The 21,408-nt window shown below is 34.5% G+C and overlaps 1 protein-coding gene across 1 annotated transcript in view; it reads left to right on the top strand.

The window, feature by feature from the left end:
* Positions 1-21,408, top strand: part of LOC107665647 (ras/Rap GTPase-activating protein SynGAP-like) — a 116,718-nt gene that overhangs the window by 75,185 nt on the left and 20,125 nt on the right. Inside the window, exons 5-19 of the mRNA XM_016456614.1 lie at positions 505-626; positions 4,579-4,732; positions 5,393-5,491; positions 7,479-7,718; positions 8,834-8,986; positions 9,339-9,578; positions 10,337-10,672; positions 11,589-11,733; positions 11,806-11,950; positions 12,399-12,635; positions 15,106-15,307; positions 15,400-15,605; positions 16,817-17,078; positions 18,930-19,451; positions 20,151-20,633. Of these exons, the coding sequence (XP_016312100.1) occupies positions 505-626; positions 4,579-4,732; positions 5,393-5,491; positions 7,479-7,718; positions 8,834-8,986; positions 9,339-9,578; positions 10,337-10,672; positions 11,589-11,733; positions 11,806-11,950; positions 12,399-12,635; positions 15,106-15,307; positions 15,400-15,605; positions 16,817-17,078; positions 18,930-19,451; positions 20,151-20,633 (3,546 nt within the window). The remainder of the gene's footprint in view (positions 1-504; positions 627-4,578; positions 4,733-5,392; positions 5,492-7,478; positions 7,719-8,833; positions 8,987-9,338; positions 9,579-10,336; positions 10,673-11,588; positions 11,734-11,805; positions 11,951-12,398; positions 12,636-15,105; positions 15,308-15,399; positions 15,606-16,816; positions 17,079-18,929; positions 19,452-20,150; positions 20,634-21,408) is intronic.

Consider the following 21,408-nt stretch of genomic DNA (forward strand, 5'->3'; position numbering starts at 1 on the left):
TTTATATTAATCACTCATCTCCATATAATTAGTAATAAAATAAATCAATTTATATAAAAAACTATATAAAACTAAAATATAAATACATATAAAACTGTTTTTACACTTTACTCCTTTTAGTCTTTTTATTATAATATTACATATTCTAAATATTTTATAAATAATAGTTATAATAAATATTTTTATAAAACTATTTTTAAAGTTTATTCCATTTTTTGTGTCTATTTTTTTGTCATTATCACAAAGGCTTGGATAAAGATGAAGCATGTTTTTTTTTTTTTCAATGTTAAAATACTTTATCTGTAAATTATTTAACATAACTTCCTGCATGCTGTATGTTTTATGGTTAGTTTATAAAGCCATCATAAAGTGTAAAAAAAAAAGAAAAGAATACTGCCTGTTTTTACATTTTCAAGTATCTGACTATGCAATCCAAATAATCATTTCCTTAGGTTTGTGTTCTGTGGTCATGCATATTAATTCTGAGTCTGTTCTTTTTTTCAGAGTTTTCTCAGTAGAAGACTGAAGGGGTCCATTAAGCGGGCCAAGAGTCAGCCCAAACTGGACCGAACCAGCAGCTTCCGCCACATGATCCTCCCTCGTTTCCGCAGCGCCGACCAGGACCGGTACCGTCCAAACTCTTCCTCCCATAATGCCATGCTGAAACAGTGCCGTGTCAAGATATTCCACTTCAAAGCCTCTTTGGTACGGTGGCCGAGAGCTCAATGCGCTGCAACTTAACAAAACACATGCAAATAGATAAAGCACCAGCAAATTAAGAAAACATCATCATCATCAGTTTGACAACACGTGCTGCAAATACTCAAAATACAGAAACGTGCTGCAAATACGCACAATACAGAAAAACATTGCAAGTAGCACAGACCACAACAGAACCCTTACGAAAATTAACCATGGTTTTACTACAAATAAAACCAAATGGTTACTATTGGATTTAATTTAACCATGGATTTGCTACACGGTAGTTATCATGTTTTTTTTTTTGGTGTATTGATTACCAAAGTTGTACAAATACCATGGTTAAACTATTGTTAGTGTAGCAAAACCATGAGCAATTTGTGGTTACCATGGTAACTATATTAACCTTTCAGAGGAGACATTGATAAGCATGTCTCAGCCAGGTTCGTCACATTTCCGATGTGGTCTGTGAGTATTTGCAGCATGTGTGTTGTCAAACTGATGAAGATGTTTTCTTAAGTTGCTGGTGTTTTTTTTTTTTCTATTTGCATGTGTTTTTTCATTTGCAGCGCGTTGAGCTCTCTCGGCCACCATACATTGGTGTGAATGAGTGTTGTACAGTCAAAAAGGGACAGTTTGCCCAACAAATAAAATTCTGTCATCATTTACTCACCCTCAAGTTGTTCCAGACCTGTACGAGTTGAACTTTCTTATGTTGACTATGGAAGTCAATGGCTACCGTTAACTGTTTGGCCACAAACATTCTTCAAAATATCTTCTTTTGTGTTCAACAGAAGGGAAAGAACTCATACAGGTTTGAAACAACATGAGGGTCAGTCAAAGATGACAGAATGCTTATTATCCCTTTGAAGGGATAGTTCACTCACAAATGTGCATGTGTTATTTTCTTTCTTCTGTGAAACACAAAATGAGATCCAAACTGCTCTTTTTTCAGTGGTTTGTGGTGAATTATACTGTCAAACTCCAAAAAAGCACCAGAAAAGCATCATAAAAAGAGTTCAAATGACTAGTGCATTGCATTATATGGTAAGGTAGAGAGAGAGAGAGTGAAGGAGTCGTTTTGTGTTTCATAAAAGAATTAAAAATAGTGTCAGATTGGAATAAAATAGAGGTCAGCAAATCATGATTTTTGGATGAAATGCTCCGTTAAAGGCTGGTTTGTACTGGAGTTTAAATCTCTCAATCTGGAAAATTCCTTAATATCCTTCTTCAAGCATCCCGACAGGTGCTGAGGTGCTCTTGTCACGGTTTATTCATTCATTTATTCATGCTCAGAGCTCTAAGCTCACCCACGGTCAGCCTGTGGTCTTCTAGAAAAAGGCAGGTCATGGTTTTTGAAGTTCATTGCTCAGTTTGGACAGGGAAGTGCTCCACTGACGTTTGGTTTTCAAAGAGGATGTTTTCGCTGTGTTGTAGCTTTGAAATGAAGGCTGTGCTGCTGACCGTTTTGAGTAATTCAAACAGACAACTCCTCTTTCATATAATCGTTTGATTCAACCCTTAACTGGAATGGGAGTGAGCTGGATTGTGGTATGATGCACAAATGGAGTCTAACAGCTGGAGTGGCAGCGTGGGGGCAGAATTTCAGTCCTGATCTCAAAGAGAACTGATAGTCAGGATCCAATCAAATTTGATATGCCAGCAATTATGCGTTGGAATTTTGTGTAGAAACCTCACTTATCTTTTGGATTTGACTGACCGCGTCCCAAAAGCTTGTTTGTGTAGATGTGAATGGGATAATTCATCCAAATTCTGTTCCGAGTGTCGTTCCAAGCACAAAATGAGGATCTTTGGAAAATGTCCAAATGGTTTTTTCCATACAAATGAAAGTTAATGGTGAATTATCCTGTCAGGCTGAATAAAATATAAAAATAAAACTCCATAAAAGTGGCTTGTATGATAGCTTTGTGCAATGAACAGACTTTGTTCGTCTCAGTTGCTAAATACATAATAGCTTTCCAAGAAGAATAATCCCAGTCTCCTCGCCTGCTCAAAAGCCAAACATAAAGGAGGATGGATGTTATGTTCAAAAATAAAATGTACAGTATGAGATAAAACATGTAAAATCGAAAGCACCCCGCTGATTAGTTTGCGGTTGTATTGCAAGATTGTTTCGATCACCTTAATGTTTAATTTTTTTTTTATGTTTGCAGTGTAATTAGAATGCATTTTGAATGTTATTAAAAATACAAAAAATAAGAAATACATGAAAAATTTAAAATAAATATTCACTAAAAAGTAAAATGTTATCAAAATACACTGAAAGTCCACAAATAGAAGTGTTATTTTATGCTCACCAAGGCTGTTTTTGTTTGATCAAAAATACAGTAAAACAGTAATATTGTGATATAATAAATATTACAAAATACAATACATTTTACAGAAAATATTTTACAGAAAATAATTTTACAATACATATTGCAAAATACAAATAAATATTACAGAAAATAATTGTTTTGTTTTAAAATATATTTTATGTAATATATTTATTAGGGCAAAGCTGAATTTTCAGTCTTCAGTGTCACATGATCCTTCAGAAAGCATTCTAATATGCTGATTTGCTGCTCATGAAACATTTCTTATTGTCATTGTTGAAAACAGTTGTACTGCTTAATATGTTTTGCACAAATCGTGCTACTTTTTATGATTCTTTGATAAATAGAAAGTTCAAAAGAACAACATTTATTTGAAATATAAATATTTTGTAACATTATAAATGACTGTCACTTTTGATCTTTTTAATGCATCTTTGCTGAATAAAAGTATCATCTTCCTTGTGTGTGTGTGTGTGTGTGTGTGTGTAAATGTATATAAATATAAATTATATTCATATAAATATATTTATATAAATTCAATTATATCAATGATTTAATTCAGCAGACAATTGATAAATAGTGCATGAGTTCGTGAGACTACTTTTATGATAATTTTTTGGTGCTTTAATATCATTTTTGTAGCTTGACAGCCCCTGCTTTCTTTGTATGGATAAAAGCTCCTTGGTCATCCTGCTAAACATCTTCTTTTGTGTTCCTTGAAACAGAACAGTCATTTTTCCATCTCTGTCCTGTTGTCCTCTTGTTACTGCTCAGTCCTTCATTCTGTTTGTCTGTCTGTCTGTCTGTCTGTCTTTGTCTTCCTCCTTTCAGTTCCCACGGTTTACGGAACATTTTGATTTCCTCTGAGAAGTCTCTTGCTGTCTCTCTACTTGCTCTCTCTCTCTCTCTCTCTCTCTCTCTCTCTCTCCCCCCCTCCCTCCTCCACTCGCTCTATCATTTCTTTCATTCTGACTCACTCCTTTGGGTCTATTTTTATACCTTCCATCTCTTTCTCTCTCTCTCCCCCACACTGTATGTACTTAACGCTGTGAGGCTGAATGTATACATATACAGTGAGTCTCAGAAGACGCAGGGGAAGCGATACATCACTAGTAGGGATCTAACATTTTATCATACTTTTTCTCTTGATATTTATATAATTGTTCTCGATAAGCTTGTCAATCTTCTCTTCAACTCTTTCAAGGTTTTGTGGCTGTAAACTGTGAAGTGAGTGTATGTGTGTGTGTGTGTGTGTGTGTGTGTGTGTGGGTGGGTGGGATGCATTTCAGCATTTCCAATAAACTAAACACTAAGCTATTGATTCTTAGTGAATTCTCGCCAAATGTTCAATTGCTCATGATTTATCTCATGATTCGTGATAGAGGCTGATGTTGTTCTCCATAAATCACAGAAAAAGAACTTCCAAGGAAAGTCGACTTGTGTAATATCAAATGAAATACTGACCTCGTCATGTCGGCGTGTGATGTAAGCTCAACCTGTGAGCGTCTTCTCTCTCAGACCTGCTGTTCTTGCTCCCTCACAGGACTCGTCTGATGCAGAGCTTCAAAGAATCACACTCCCATGAGTCTTTGCTGTCTCCCAGCAGCGCAGCCGAGGCCTTGGATCTGACACTTGATGAAGATGCGGTCATCAAGCCTGTTCACTCCAGTATACTCGGGCAGGAGTACTGTTTTGAGGTGATCTAGAGCAAACTATACACTTCAGACTCATAAGTTGCATGATTGATTAATTTAGTACAGTTCTAATGGAGCAATTTCACATATTTAAATGTATTTCTACATCTATCTATCTATCTATCTATCTATTTATCTATCTATCTATCTATCTATCTATCTATCTATCTATCTAAGCTCCGTGATGTCGTCATGGAGGAGTGCAAGAGGACTCCAGTGGCAACCTGTGAAGCTCTGGTGAACTCCATGCCCAAGAGGGTTAAGGCAGTGCTGGAAAATAATGGTGGCCACACAAAATATTGACACTTTGGGCCCAATTTGGACATTTTCACTTAGGGGTGAAAATATTTTTTGAAAGTTTTTGTATAAAATATTTACAAAAATGTGAGGGGTGTACTCACTTCTGTGAGATACTGTGTATATATATATATATATATACTGTATATATATTGCTCTATCATTCTATGAAATGAAGAACAACAAAGAAATCTGTGAATGTTCTGTCAGTTTCACTTGGTGCCACTATTGACACAGAAATCACATTTAATCTTAAATCATCAAATGTGTGACTGTATTAACTCCAGTGCCCTGTGGAATTTTGTTGCTCTGTCTCATAATTACGCTGATGGTTGAAATAGTGAAACTCCTCATTCCTTTACTTAGGTTATAACTTCTTCAGGAACAAAGTGTTTTGCCTGTCGGTCGGCTGCGGAGCGAGACAAATGGATAGAGAATCTGCAGAGAGCTGTCAAACCAAACAAAGTGAGTGTAAAGAAGAAAAAGAAAAGTAGAGCTCTCGACTCTCTTTCCTCTTCTTCCATGACTGCATCAGTCTACTTCAGTAACAACCTCTCCTGTCATTTCCATCTTTACACTCATTTCACCCTCTACTGGTATACTTGTCGGATTCCTGAATGAACTTGAAACAGCTTCCATGTGCTGTCCTGCCTCATAATGAAACAAATGCTTTCTTTTTTTAGTCTGGTATACTTAGATGTATCCCAAAGGCTGATACAGAATGCTGGATTCACCTGCAGATGTCTATTGGCTGTGTCTGTCATGAGGGTTTTGAATGGGTGGGCTTTGAAAAGAGAGCGGTGTGGATTGACTCGTCCAGATGTTCAGGCAGCGGGAGTTTGGGCTGAATCGTGTTGTGTGGAGAACATGGGCACAGGCGTCCAAAAATGATCGGCCCGCTCAGTCTTGCAACAGATGCGTTGTCAATATTACAATAAATGAGGACAGACCAAGGGTGTTCATTAGTTTATTAGCTGATTAGTTGAAGAAGTTTCTGAAGTGGTAGAAAAAGCCACAGATGTGCATCACTGATAAGTTCACAGCAAACCACTGAAGCACTCAAAAGAGTTGAACATATGTTACCATGATAATATCATGATTTTGGACATGTACCATAGGAATACAGTGGGGTTTTACCATAGTTTCTTTGAGGTAGTCACAGATGGAGTCTCCATCTGTTCACTGACCGTCAAAACTGGAAAGTACAACCAGAAAGCTCTAATCAGAATTAATACATAACTTTTGGGATTCAGGTTGCACAGGTTTTTACCAGTCCAACAGAAAACTAAGTTATGTTTATGAGTGCAATGTTAGCTTTGTGTGAATGTGTGAAATCATCACCATGTGTTCACTACTGTTTTGAAAGATTTTCAAAGTTTTAAGGTGCTCAGTAACAAGTAAATTAGATATCCACAATCAGAACAGTATACTTCATTTTATTTGTTGAATATTATAACTATATTATTAGTATTATAAGTCTATGATTAATAAATGAAGGGTTAATATAAATATAATAATATTTTGAATATAAAGTTCATTTAATAATAATAATAATAATAATAATAATAATAATAATTGCTATTTATTATTTTAGGATGGTCAGAACTTCAGATCATATATAAATATAAATATTCTAAATATAAATATATTAATAATAAATCAAATCAAATTACCTTCACTGTCACATTTACATTTATAAATTTAGCTATGTTTATTTATAATAAATGTATTAATGTCAGGAAAATGTCATATCTATTAACAATAACAATTATTACTATTATTATTATTATAGGATGGACAGAAATTTAATATATACATTTAAATTATATAAATATATTTATAAAACACATTTTGTTCATAAAATAATAATTATTATTATTGCTATTTATTACTTTAGGATAGACATAAATTCAGATTATATATATAAATATTATAAATCTAAATTTATTAATAATAATGTTTTGTAAATATAAATATATAAACATAAAATGTACTTTATATTTATAATGATAATAATAAATATTATAATTACAGTTATTGAGTTTAATTGCTATTTATTGTTTTAGAATGTACAGATTTTTTTTTTCATGACTGTAGCATGTTATCTTCGCTTTATTTTTTTTAATAAAAGGACTGGAGCTTTGGAAATCAGTTTTTCAAATCACTTTTTTATATTTAATGCATCTATGATTGCCAGTAGAAAGTGGCATTTTGATGGTTCTAATGACTCATCATTCTGTGAGACCACTCCGGCACTTTAGACACGCTGTAGATGTTAGACTAACAGTAGTTCAGATCATTATCCTTTCTAAATCACTGCAGTCTCTCCTGTCTGTCCGCATGCTTGATGACACATTTGAAGTGCTGCAAACCCCCTCACCACCCTCGCTTACAGTTTATATGCTGCAAATATGATTGTGTTGGCATTACTGTCTGTGTTTCCCATACCCAGGACAACAGTCGACGCGTCGACAACGTTCTGAAGCTGTGGATCATCGAGGCACGTGAACTCCCACCCAAAAAGCGCTATTATTGTGAACTGTGCTTGGATGACATGCTATACGCCCGCACCACCAGCAAACCCCGAACCGATACTGTCTTCTGGGGTGAGCACTTTGAGTTCAACAACCTGCCAGCTGTCCGCAACCTCCGCCTTCATCTTTACAAAGAGACAGACAAGAAAAGACGCAAGGTAAAGGACCACCTCACACTCTTTATATATATATATAAAAAATAAAAAATGTACATATAAAAATATGTATTTTAAAAAGAAAATATATTAAAAAAATTAAGTGCTATATTTTATGCTAATATAAATGTAATTCTATATAATCAAAAGTGTATAGTAGCATAATATTAATAGTATTTTTATTAAATATTTTTTATAATATACAAATATATAATATTCAATATATATAATATTTGTGTATATATTCATTATTATGTGTGTGCGGTCAGAACTTCAGATCATATATAAATATAAATATTCTAAATATAAATATATTAATAATAAATCAAATCAAATTACCTTCACTGTCACATTTACATTTATAAATTTAGCTATGTTTATTTATAATAAATGTATTAATGTCAGGAAAATGTCATATCTATTAACAATAACAATTATTACTATTATTATTATTATAGGATGGACAGAAATTTAATATATACATTTAAATTATATAAATATATTTATAAAACACATTTTGTTCATAAAATAATAATTATTATTATTGCTATTTATTACTTTAGGATAGACATAAATTCAGATTATATATATAAATATTATAAATCTAAATTTATTAATAATAATGTTTTGTAAATATAAATATATAAACATAAAATGTACTTTATATTTATAATGATAATAATAAATATTATAATTACAGTTATTGAGTTTAATTGCTATTTATTGTTTTAGAATGTACAGATTTTTTTTTTCATGACTGTAGCATGTTATCTTCGCTTTATTTTTTTTAATAAAAGGACTGGAGCTTTGGAAATCAGTTTTTCAAATCACTTTTTTATATTTAATGCATCTATGATTGCCAGTAGAAAGTGGCATTTTGATGGTTCTAATGACTCATCATTCTGTGAGACCACTCCGGCACTTTAGACACGCTGTAGATGTTAGACTAACAGTAGTTCAGATCATTATCCTTTCTAAATCACTGCAGTCTCTCCTGTCTGTCCGCATGCTTGATGACACATTTGAAGTGCTGCAAACCCCCTCACCACCCTCGCTTACAGTTTATATGCTGCAAATATGATTGTGTTGGCATTACTGTCTGTGTTTCCCATACCCAGGACAACAGTCGACGCGTCGACAACGTTCTGAAGCTGTGGATCATCGAGGCACGTGAACTCCCACCCAAAAAGCGCTATTATTGTGAACTGTGCTTGGATGACATGCTATACGCCCGCACCACCAGCAAACCCCGAACCGATACTGTCTTCTGGGTTAATATTGTTTATAAATTAATTATTATTTAAAAATTAAAGTGTGTATATAAAAATATGTTAAATGACTCCCATAGACTCAAAAACTGTTTTTTTTTTTTTTTTGCAAATAATGCTAGCAAATAATTCTTCAAGGCTGTGAGACCACTCCGGCACTTTAGACACGCTGTAGATGTTAGACTAACAGTAGTTCAGATCATTATCCTTTCTAAATCACTGCAGTCTCTCCTGTCTGTCCGCATGCTTGATGACACATTTGAAGTGCTGCAAACCCCCTCACCACCCTCGCTTACAGTTTATATGCTGCAAATATGATTGTGTTGGCATTACTGTCTGTGTTTCCCATACCCAGGACAACAGTCGACGCGTCGACAACGTTCTGAAGCTGTGGATCATCGAGGCACGTGAACTCCCACCCAAAAAGCGCTATTATTGTGAACTGTGCTTGGATGACATGCTATACGCCCGCACCACCAGCAAACCCCGAACCGATACTGTCTTCTGGGGTGAGCACTTTGAGTTCAACAACCTGCCAGCTGTCCGCAACCTCCGCCTTCATCTTTACAAAGAGACAGACAAGAAAAGACGCAAGGTAAAGGACCACCTCACACTCTTTATATATATATATAAAAAATAAAAAATGTACATATAAAAATATGTATTTTAAAAAGAAAATATATTAAAAAAATTAAGTGCTATATTTTATGCTAATATAAATGTAATTCTATATAATCAAAAGTGTATAGTAGCATAATATTAATAGTATTTTTATTAAATATTTTTTATAATATACAAATATATAATATTCAATATATATAATATTTGTGTATATATTCATTATTATGTGTGTGCATAATTTATGCATTAATAAATGTACATTATATATGTATATATATATATATATATATATACACACAATTAATAAATATAATATTTTTTACAACATATACAGTATATGCATATATTAATATCTATTAATTTTATTTATTTATATTTAATATTGTTTATAAATTAATTATTATTTAAAAATTAAAGTGTGTATATAAAAATATGTTAAATGACTCCCATAGACTCAAAAACTAATAATGCTTCAAGGCAATTGTCAATTAAAAATATAAACAAAGATGAGCCTTTGATATGTCTTACTCCAACTTCCTTTTTCAGCAGGAAATGCAAAACTCAAAGAAAATAAAAAGTACAAAATACAAAAGTGCACTTGTCAAGCAATTCAGCAGTTTCTGACTTTGCTGCAATTGATTGTAGCTAAAGGACACTGGCATTTCATTAGCATCCTGCTATCTTAAGGTGAATGATCATCATTTGTTTCATCAATTTCTTTGACCATAACAGGAGAAGAGCACATATCTGGGCTTGATCAGCATTCCCATTTCCAGCATCACTGGTCGTCAGTTTGTGGAGCAATGGTACCCCGTCATTCAGCCCAGTGTCCTGGCCAAGGGTGGCGGTGTTGGAGGGGGCAAAATCATCAACGCCTCCCTGCGGCTCAAGTCGCGCTTTCAGACCATGAGCATCCTGCCGATGGAGCTGTATAAAGAGTTCGCAGAGTATGTGACCAACAACTACCGTACGCTGTGCGCCGTTCTGGAGCCGCTGCTGAGTGTCAAGAGCAAAGAGGAAGTGGCCTGTGCTCTGGTGCACATCCTGCAGAGCACAGGGAAGGCCAAGGTATAACTTTGTTTGAATAATGTTTGTTGTTGTAAGTAGGTTATTTACTATGTTCCAAAAACCTAGTGAGCTGCCTAACTAGACAGCATTTTAGAACATCATATGTGTGCTCCTGACCCAAAATAGTATGACAAAGACTGAGTTAAGTAAAGAACATTATTTTAATTAGCCAATTAGATGCTTTCCTCTCCATGTATAACATTTTACCATGTTAAATCCAAAAGTCAGAGAAAATTAGCAGAAGACTGCTAATGACCTTCTAATATTTGATTTAATAGTGAAAATTATTGAAAATTGACTATTTTACTTAATATGTGTATATGTTGTTATTTTTATGTATGCATTTCGGGAAATGAAAATGTGTGTGTAATATATTACCATGTTGAAAAAATCTGCGACTTAATGTAGACCTGCTAATATTTCATTAAATACTGAAAACTATTGGAAAAATAGTGTTTTATCTGATATTTGTGTATATGTATTTTTATGCATTTTAGAGAATCGGATTGTTAGTTCAAACATCAAACTCTCTGTGCAAGTGCGAATAAAATTTATTTTTCTTACAGTTTTAGTTTTAGTAATTTCAGTACTTCAACTTTTTTTTTTTCATAAAATAGTTCACTTATTTCACTTAGTTGCCAAGGCAACATTTCTACATTTCATGTAACTTATACATTTTGTATCTACTTTTTAGATTTCAGTTAACATTTATTTCAATTACCAAATTTTTTTTTATAACAATAACAACACTGTTGCTGCCTTTGCAGGACACTCCAAATCACTCACTTATTTGGTTCTATCACAATTAGGAGACTGCATATGTCGACAGTAGACAACAAGGCAACTCACTAAGTTTAATTATATGTAAGGTAATTGTGAAGTGATTACAGATGTCTCTTCTTTTGCTCTGCACAAGGATTTTCTTTCAGACATGGCGATGTGTGAGGTGGACCGATTTATCGATCGAGAGCACCTGATCTTCAGAGAGAACACCCTGGCCACCAAAGCCATAGAAGAGTACCTCAAACTCATCGGACACAAGTACCTCAAAGACGTTTTAGGTGAGACTTCCTCACACTATCATTGTCTCAGTCGCTGTACGCTCACACATTAATGGTTTCATTTGGTTTCAGGGGATTTTATCCGAGCGCTGTATGAGTCAGAGGAGAACTGTGAAGTCGACCCAATGAGGACTCCACCTTCTGTGCTGCCCGAACATCAAGCCAACCTCCGGATGTGCTGTGAGCTCGCACTCTGCAAAATTGTCAACTCTCATTGGTTAGTTACAGTGCTGACATAGACCATCCTTTTATAGACCATTTACGCAGTCTTCTCTCACTCACACACACACACACGCACACACACATTAAAATGTTACAAAAGATTTCTATTTCAAATAAATGTTGTTCTTTTGAATGTTGCATTCATCGAAAAAAGTATCACGGTGTATATTTAAGTGCACCACACCTTTTTTAAAACAGTTTGAGTGCCTAAACAACTGTTTAATGATAGCTATGATCTTCTTAACAACCTTTAAGATTGCATGATGAATATTATATGAAACATATAGAGAAAACTGGTAAATGATAACAATTCACATTATCCTTCATCCTGAATTTCCAGCCTATATTTTAATATATTTTACATGAAGATGCAGTGAAAATATGATATCACACTAACTGCTTAAATCTAAATGGAAATAATCTGCATTATTTGTTTTTCCCAGTGCGTTTTCAAGAGAACTAAAAGAGGTGTTTGCGTCCTGGCGTGTTCGATGTGCTGAGAGGGGAAGAGAAGACATTGCAGATCGACTGATCAGTGGTTCCCTCTTCCTGCGCTTCCTGTGTCCAGCCGTCATGTCACCATCTTTATTCAACCTCACACAGGAGTACCCCGATGAGCAGACTTCACGCACACTCACCCTCATAGCCAAAGTTGTGCAGAACCTTGCAAACTTCTCAAAGTCAGTACACACTTTCTTACCATGTCATCATTTCCTGCTGCATTATGAGAGCACAGTAGCTTGCATTCATGCTGGTCTTTTCAGAAGGTTAACCATTCTGATTGGGGATGCATGATATATTGGGATCATATTGGTTATCGACCAATATTTTATTTTATTTTATTTTATCATCTGATATTTATTTTGTTCATTCTCCTTTTCCCCATTCTGTTTCAAGATGCATAATATAATGGAACCAAATTGGTTATAAACTAATTTGATTTGGAATACATGATATGTTGATACTGGTTATCAACCAAATATTTTTATTTTATTTCATTTGATTCTTTCATTTGAATGTACCGTCACACCCCTAATTTAGGCAAATACATATCATCGTTATCGTAACAGCCAGAATTTTAATATCAGTGCATCCCTAATTGTGATCATGATAAGTGTCAATTTTTCAAAATTGAGATTTATACATCATATGAAAGCTGAATAAATAAGCTTTCCATTGATGTATGGTTTGTTAGGATAGGACAATATTTTGTTCGAGAGACTACTATTTGAATATCTGGAATCTGAGGGTGCAAAAAAATCAAAATATTGAGAAAATCGCCTTTAAAGTTGTCCAAATTAAGTTCTTAGCAATGCATATTACTAATCGAAAATTTAGTTTTGATATATTATATATTTACAATTGAAAAAAAATATCTTCGTGCAACATGATCTTTATCCTAATGATTTTTGGCATAAAACATAAAAGAAATTTTGACCCATACAATGTTTTTTTGGCTATTGCTACAAATATCCCCGTGCAACTTAAGACTGGTTTTGTGGTCCAGGGTCACATAACAGTTTGAGTGCCTAAACAACTGTTTAATGATAGCTATGATCTTCTTAACAACCTTTAAGATTGCATGATGAATATTATATGAAACATATAGAGAAAACTGGTAAATGATAACAATTCACATTATCCTTCATCCTGAATTTCCAGCCTATATTTTAATATATTTTACATGAAGATGCAGTGAAAATATGATATCACACTAACTGCTTAAATCTAAATGGAAATAATCTGCATTATTTGTTTTTCCCAGTGCGTTTTCAAGAGAACTAAAAGAGGTGTTTGCGTCCTGGCGTGTTCGATGTGCTGAGAGGGGAAGAGAAGACATTGCAGATCGACTGATCAGTGGTTCCCTCTTCCTGCGCTTCCTGTGTCCAGCCGTCATGTCACCATCTTTATTCAACCTCACACAGGAGTACCCCGATGAGCAGACTTCACGCACACTCACCCTCATAGCCAAAGTTGTGCAGAACCTTGCAAACTTCTCAAAGTCAGTACACACTTTCTTACCATGTCATCATTTCCTGCTGCATTATGAGAGCACAGTAGCTTGCATTCATGCTGGTCTTTTCAGAAGGTTAACCATTCTGATTGGGGATGCATGATATATTGGGATCATATTGGTTATCGACCAATATTTTATTTTATTTTATTTTATCATCTGATATTTATTTTGTTCTTTCTCCTTTTCCCCATTCTGTTTCAAGATGCATAATATAATGGAACCAAATTGGTTATAAACTAATTTGATTTGGAATACATGATATGTTGATACTGGTTATCAACCAAATATTTTTATTTTATTTCATTTGATTCTTTCATTTGAATGTACCGTCACACCCCTAATTTAGGCAAATACATATCATCGTTATCGTAACAGCCAGAATTTTAATATCAGTGCATCCCTAATTGTGATCATGATAAGTGTCAATTTTTCAAAATTGAGATTTATACATCATATGAAAGCTGAATAAATAAGCTTTCCATTGATGTATGGTTTGTTAGGATAGGACAATATTTTGTTCGAGAGACTACTATTTGAATATCTGGAATCTGAGGGTGCAAAAAAATCAAAATATTGAGAAAATCGCCTTTAAAGTTGTCCAAATTAAGTTCTTAGCAATGCATATTACTAATCGAAAATTTAGTTTTGATATATTTACGGTAGGAAATTGAAAAAAAATATCTTCGTGCAACATGATCTTTATCCTAATGATTTTTGGCATAAAAGAAAAATCTAATTTTGACCCATACAATGTTTTTTTGGCTATTGCTACAAATATCCCCGTGCAACTTAAGACTGGTTTTGTGGTCCAGGGTCACATATTTATGCTTTAATTGTTATTCTTCCGTCCAAAGAACCAACATATGGTACACTTAAATCCTTCACTTGGGTTCAAGTGTCTTTGCTCAAGGACACGGTGGTGATGGGGATCTCTTTACCCCCAAAATTATGGGTTGAATTATGACATTTGGGCTGTCAGCCCAGATCATTAACCATTAAGCTATAAAAAACTGTGCAGCCGTTACTGATGATGAACATAAAGATCATTCACATTATCATCATTATCAATGTGGTAACATTCAAAGCTGACCGTATCAACCCCGTGTCCTTACCGATTCCTCACTGTGTTACAGGTTTGGCAGTAAGGAGGAGTACATGTGCTTTATGAATGAGTTTTTAGAGATGGAGTGGGGCTCCATGCAGCAGTTCCTGTACGAGATCTCCAATCTCGACAGCGTGAGCAACGCAGCTGCTTTTGAGGGCTACATCGACTTGGGAAGGGAGCTCTCGATCCTGCACAGTCTTCTGTGGGAAGTCATGGCACAGCTAAGCAAGGTAGATGCTGTTTTGATAGTCTAGATAAAGATGACTGTGATTGTCTGCTTATGTTTGCAATCGGTCATCAGTCTGTTGTTACCGTGCCAAAGGATGCTATCATCAAACTCGGACCATTGCCCCGCCTTCTGAATGACATCAGCATGGCCCTTCGTAACCCTCACCTCCAGCGACAGCCCAGTCATCAGATGGACAGACCGCCTCCAGAGAGACAGACGGAAAGACTGCTCTCCAGGCCCAGCTTCAACAGGGGTATCTCGTCTGAGTTCCAGAACATCATGATGAGAGACCTCAACAGGTAGAGTCTGCTGTCTTTATGTGTGTCACATCTGCAGGAAGTATTTTCCAAATCCTAGTGAGCTGCCTACTTAGTCTGTATTTTTAGGCACCTTATCCAAACTTGAATCGAGGTGCAATGGGTGATATAAATAAAAAAATGTGCAGAATAAATAAAGAAATGTACAGAATTGAATTTTTTTTATATTCTGCTTTCTATTTTTAAACAATTTTATTCTATTTTACAGAGACTATTTTAATCATTGGTTTTAGTACAGTAACTATATTAAAAATTTAATTTAGTTGTCTTTTATAAAATCACATTTGTATTATATTTTATATAAAGTCTTTTATCACACAGTATAAAAACATTTAAAATACAATGTATACATATTATAAAATATAATAAAATTATGTAAAATATTGTATTTAAAAAAGGGTAAGAGTATACATTTTATTAATACATTTTTATAAATACATTTTATTTTATTTTATTTTATTTTCATTCGTTTAGTTTAGTTGTCGGAATATTTAATTGTGCTTTCTCATTTTTATGGGAATTATTTCAGTATAACATTTAGCTTTTTTTCCCCGTCACTTAAAATGAATCTGAAAAAAAAAAGACTGATAATTGAATAACATTGTTAAATATAATCTTTAGCGAATATCAAAATGAATGTTCTTCTTTCATACAATTTATTTTATTTTATTTTATTTTGTTATTATTTTAATGCTTCTATTCTATAAGCATTATAGATAGTACTATCTATAATGCTTGTATACCTTATTTTATTTCAGATATTTGCCAGCATTTCTCATTTTTGTTTAGTTTAACTTGAAGTATAAAATAACAAATTAAATAAACTAAAACTAACAAATAAATACTATATAGACATTAAAATACATAATAAACATGTCAAAAACACTAAAAAGGTAAACGTTTTATTAAAACTTTTACTAAGATTAAAGTGAAAACAAAAATATTTTAAAAATCTAATTCAAAATATTAACATAAACAGTAATAATATATCAGTGATACTAAAATAACACTGTATCAGAGTTTATTTTATTCATAAATTAAATAACTACAAATCAAGAATAATGACAATATCACATCATATGGCTCACTAGGTTTTGGAACTGAGCTTAAGTGAATGTCTTAAGGAATATTGCTTGTGGAGAAAATGAGCGTGGATATGATTTTCCATCTTAACTTTCTCATATCTCACATAGTTCAGTCGAGATCACTCGCCTGCCCTCTCCAACCTCTGCCATGTCCAGTGGTGGCGCCCCTCCGTCCCGGGCCGGATTAGGGGGGTTTGCAGACCGCGATCATCCTAACCGAGCCTCATCTAAATTGGGGGGGTTTGCAGACCGCGATCATCCTAACCGAGCCTCATCTAAAGACGTTTTCTATGTTGCCCGTCCCCCGTTGGCCCGCTCTAGTCCAGCGTACTGCACTAGCAGTTCTGATATTACTGATCCAGACCCAAAGGTAAGTCCCATAGGACAGTGCTTCTGATTGGGTGGGGGGTTCTGATTAAATAATAACCCCTTTCATTTAGAAACCTTTCATGACTATGGTCAGTGCTGTCTGGTCCGAATTCTCATGTGAATAACAGCTCGCTCCCTAGCACACGTTTCGCCAGCTTTTCTGAGGGTTGGCTTTGTTCCTGAGGGAGAAGGAAGCGCCACTGACCTGCTTACTGCAGAGTCAAATACCATCCAAGCATGGAAAGAGGGCTACGAGATGATGTGGGTGCAGTCAATACATATGATAGAGATTCTTTACGTTAATCTTGCATCACCATTTGGGATTCAGGGTCGTGACATACAAAAAGTCAACAGTTCACCCAAAAATTGAAATGCTGTGAGTATTTACTGCAAAATTGCATCACATGCAGTTTTCATAGAGACAAATGCTGTCGAAAAAGCACTATAAAGGTAGTACATATTATTTGTGCACTATATTCCAGGTCTTCTTCAAATTTAAGATTTAATTAAGTAAATAATTACATAAAAATGGCACCTGCCATGTTAGGTTTTGCCTCAGTGCTATATAAATTCATTTGACTTTTGTAGTCTATTTCAGAGGAACTTGATTTAGCTTCAAAATATAAGTCTCAGAATTTTGAATTTTGATTTTTTTTTTGCTACAAAGGTTAAATTAAATTAATTTCAATTGATTTTTTCCCTGTAAAAGCTGTTGAAAATGATTTCTTGTTATATTATATAATTGCTAAAATATAATATTATGTTATTTAAATATAATATATAGAATATAATATTTGATTAATTAAATATCATTTTCTTTGACATTATTGCTAGGACATTTCTTTTGTTCTTTATTTTATTTATCATAAAAATTATTATCTTTAAGATGCTTAAATATAATCTAAAAAAAAACTTACCTTTGTATAAAATATAATCAGCAAATTATAATTTTTTTCCAATAGAAATATTTTACACAAACAATAAACAATATACAATTACACTTAAATGTAACTTAATGACATTTAAATTAATCATATGGGGGAAAAAATCTATTTAAGTCATATGAACTACTTTTATGGTGCTTTGTGGTGTTTTTTTCTATTTTGATTTCAGTTAAATTAATTTCTGTTAATAGCTGATGCTAATTATTTATTAACATTTGTTTAAATATTTAAATAATTATGTCATTTATCTTGACATTATTACTTGGACAATTGGGTGTATTTTTTATTTGAATTCTTATTTTTTTTTTAATATGCTGTAAAAAATGAATGTCAAAAACTTACCTCTGTATAGACTACGATCAGTAAATTCTGTGATTTTTTTTAAATGGAAATATTTTACACAATGTAACAATGACATTTAAATGAGCCATTGAAAAAAATCTATTTAAGTCATATGAATTCATTTTTATGGTGCTTTTGTTGTGTTTTTTGTTCATTCTGAATTCAGTTAAAATTATTATATTCTATAAAAGCTGAGCGTAATTATGTAGTAAGTAACATTATTTAAATAGTATTACAAATTTTGACAATGCTAGGACAACCTGGCTTTTGTTTTTATGCATTAAAAGCATAAGAATAAAAATAAGCAAATTTTTAAGCATAATAATTCTACTTCCTGTGGGGGAAAAAATAACAGCATATAGGTTTTTAACGACATGAGTAAATAATAACTTAAATTAATCAATTTTTGGGTGAATGATTTCCTTTTAACCTTAGTTAATACACACATGCTGTCAAACCACGTTCATAACCGTCACACCTGCTGCGCACGGCAGGTATCTGCAGCGTTCTCGCCCGTAGGTTCTGCTGTAGGTGTTAATGAAAATGTTTCTATGATGGACCTCCAGGACTCAAGAATGAACAGCGTCTCTAACCTGCAGTCTATGGGGGACATGCTCAACTCTTCCCAGGCCTCGATTGCCGGCCTCGGCAGCTACGGTGGGCTCGCGGGCTTGGGAGGTGGCCTCGGAGGTCAGCTGCGCGCTGGAGGGCGTATGTCGGCCGGATCCGGGGGTTCCAGCATGTCCGGGGGTCTGAGGTTGAGCCAGCTGAGCCAGATGGGAACCACCACCGACTCGCTGTCCCAGCAGCAACAGCAACAAGCCGCCGCTCTCCGCTACCCCCTCTCCTTCCAGAACCCTCTGTTCCACCTGGCTGCTGATGGGCCTCAGCTTCACCACCAGCACAGTCGAGCTCAACCTCCTCCTCCTCTCCTGCTGGCCCCAGAGCCGGACGCTTCTCACCCCTCTTACATCCCGCAGTTCGCCCATGGCGGTTTCTCCCGAAGCGAGGAATTCCACAAAAGTACCATGATCAAATGCTACAAAGAAGCTCAAGAGCACCATCATCTTCATCAGGAAATTAAATGGGTTACATATAAATAAATAAATAAATAAATAAATAAATAATGTATTTTAAATTTTAATAATATTTCACAATAGAAAACCGTTATTTAACATTTCAATAATAGTTCACAATATTGTATTGTTATATTGCCTTGGGGAGCATAAGATAATATATACAATATGAATTGAATTCAGCTATAAAACAGCTTCTCAGAAAGCAGTAGCATCATTAATTGACTCAAGTCACTTCATGTTGATTCAATTCAATTCACTAACAGCCAGTGTCAATTACAAAACAAATTTGATTCAGATATAAAGCAGCTCTACAGAAGATAATAGTGTCATTATTCAACATAATTTAGTTCGGAGTTGATTCAATTCATTTCAATAATCGTGTAAAGTTGATCAATTATGTAATGACTTCAAAGCAGATTTACATAAAAGAGTGTCATTACCCAGCTCAATTCAGTTCAAGTTTTGTTCTAATTTGATAATACGAAATTTATAAGATTTATGAATGTTAATTACCTTTTAAGGCCCAACTCAGCAAGCCAAAGGCAACACTGGCAAGGAACCAAAACGCAGGTGACAGTAGTGAACAAAAGGAACCAAAGAAGATAAACGTTAAACATCACAGATTCACAAACTTTTGTTGGCGTTTTGTTTTGCTTAGTGCTGCTTATGCTGAATTTCTGGGTAAAATGATTTAAAAATGAGTGGCAGAAATGGTGGTTGTTATTTAAGCATGTGTCTCATGACCAGGAGCAGCAGCAGATGGCAGGCATGGCATCGCAGACGGGCACATCTCATTCATCGCTCGCCACGCCACCTTCCACCGTTCAGCCTGCCCGCCAAAGCTCCATGGCTCCTCCCACGCAGCGCATGAAATCTCAACCCTCGCATCAGCTTTCCGTGAGTTCTGCCGCCGCAGCCGCTCCTGCGGGCAAAACCAGGCCACAGAGTGGAAACCTGCTCCAGTCCCCGGAGTCCGGCTTCGGGGGCCGGCAACAGGGTCCTCGGCAGCAGCTGTCTGTCAAAGACAGCACCCCGCCTGGCCTGCCGCATCAGCAGAGCTCCACCAGAGAGAGCCAGGGATCCCAGGGCTCTCAGGGCGGAACGCCGCAGTCCACACAGCAATCCAAATCACATCAGGAACGGCAGCAGATCCAGCAACAGCATCTGCTCAAGCCTACCATGAGCAAACAGGTGTTTCAATCAGAAACCATTGTTCACTCTGCTATCAGTGTGTGTATGTGCGTTTGTGTCTAGTATTTCTTCAGCTGGATATTTCTTTTTGTGTGTGATCTCTATAAAATTATTTATAAAAATCCTTTTCAAGTCATTTGTGATTGAAAAAATGTGGGCTGAACTGTTTTCAAGTTTATTAAAGCCATTTAATGGGCAATAATTTAACAAATTATAAATATTTAATATATAAAATATTTATCACAAATAAAAACGAGGATTTTTTTAAGGTGGCAACATCAAACTTTATAGTAAATACAACTAGTAAAACAAACGAACGCCACAATTTATCAGTCTGAATGGAAAACGTAGTTATAAATGTGGTTATTTAAATAAATATTTATTTCACTATAAAAAGATATAAAATGCCACACAGGGAGTTTTTCACAATTATTCTTTGCTGATTTTAATAATATTTTGAAAGTTTATTAAAGCCATTTAATATCTTGTTTGCTATAATTTTTACAAATTCAAAAAAAGCTATATTTATGACCCACAAAAATGAGAATCTCATTAACACTGCAAAACACCTTATATTTATAATAAATACATCTACTAAAACAAACAAAAAACACTATAATTTATTCATCTAAATGAAAAACATAGTATTAAATCTCATTATTTAAATACGTTTATTTTGCTACAAGAAGATGCTGCACAGGGACTATTTTTGGGCAGATTTTAGAGAAAAATTATCAGAATTATGTGAAATGGATTCAAACCTGGTAAAATGTGT

The sequence above is a fragment of the Sinocyclocheilus anshuiensis genome, unplaced genomic scaffold (genome assembly GCF_001515605.1).
Source record: "Sinocyclocheilus anshuiensis isolate Anshui unplaced genomic scaffold, SAMN03320099.WGS_v1.1 scaffold980, whole genome shotgun sequence".
NCBI lineage: Eukaryota > Metazoa > Chordata > Actinopteri > Cypriniformes > Cyprinidae > Sinocyclocheilus > Sinocyclocheilus anshuiensis.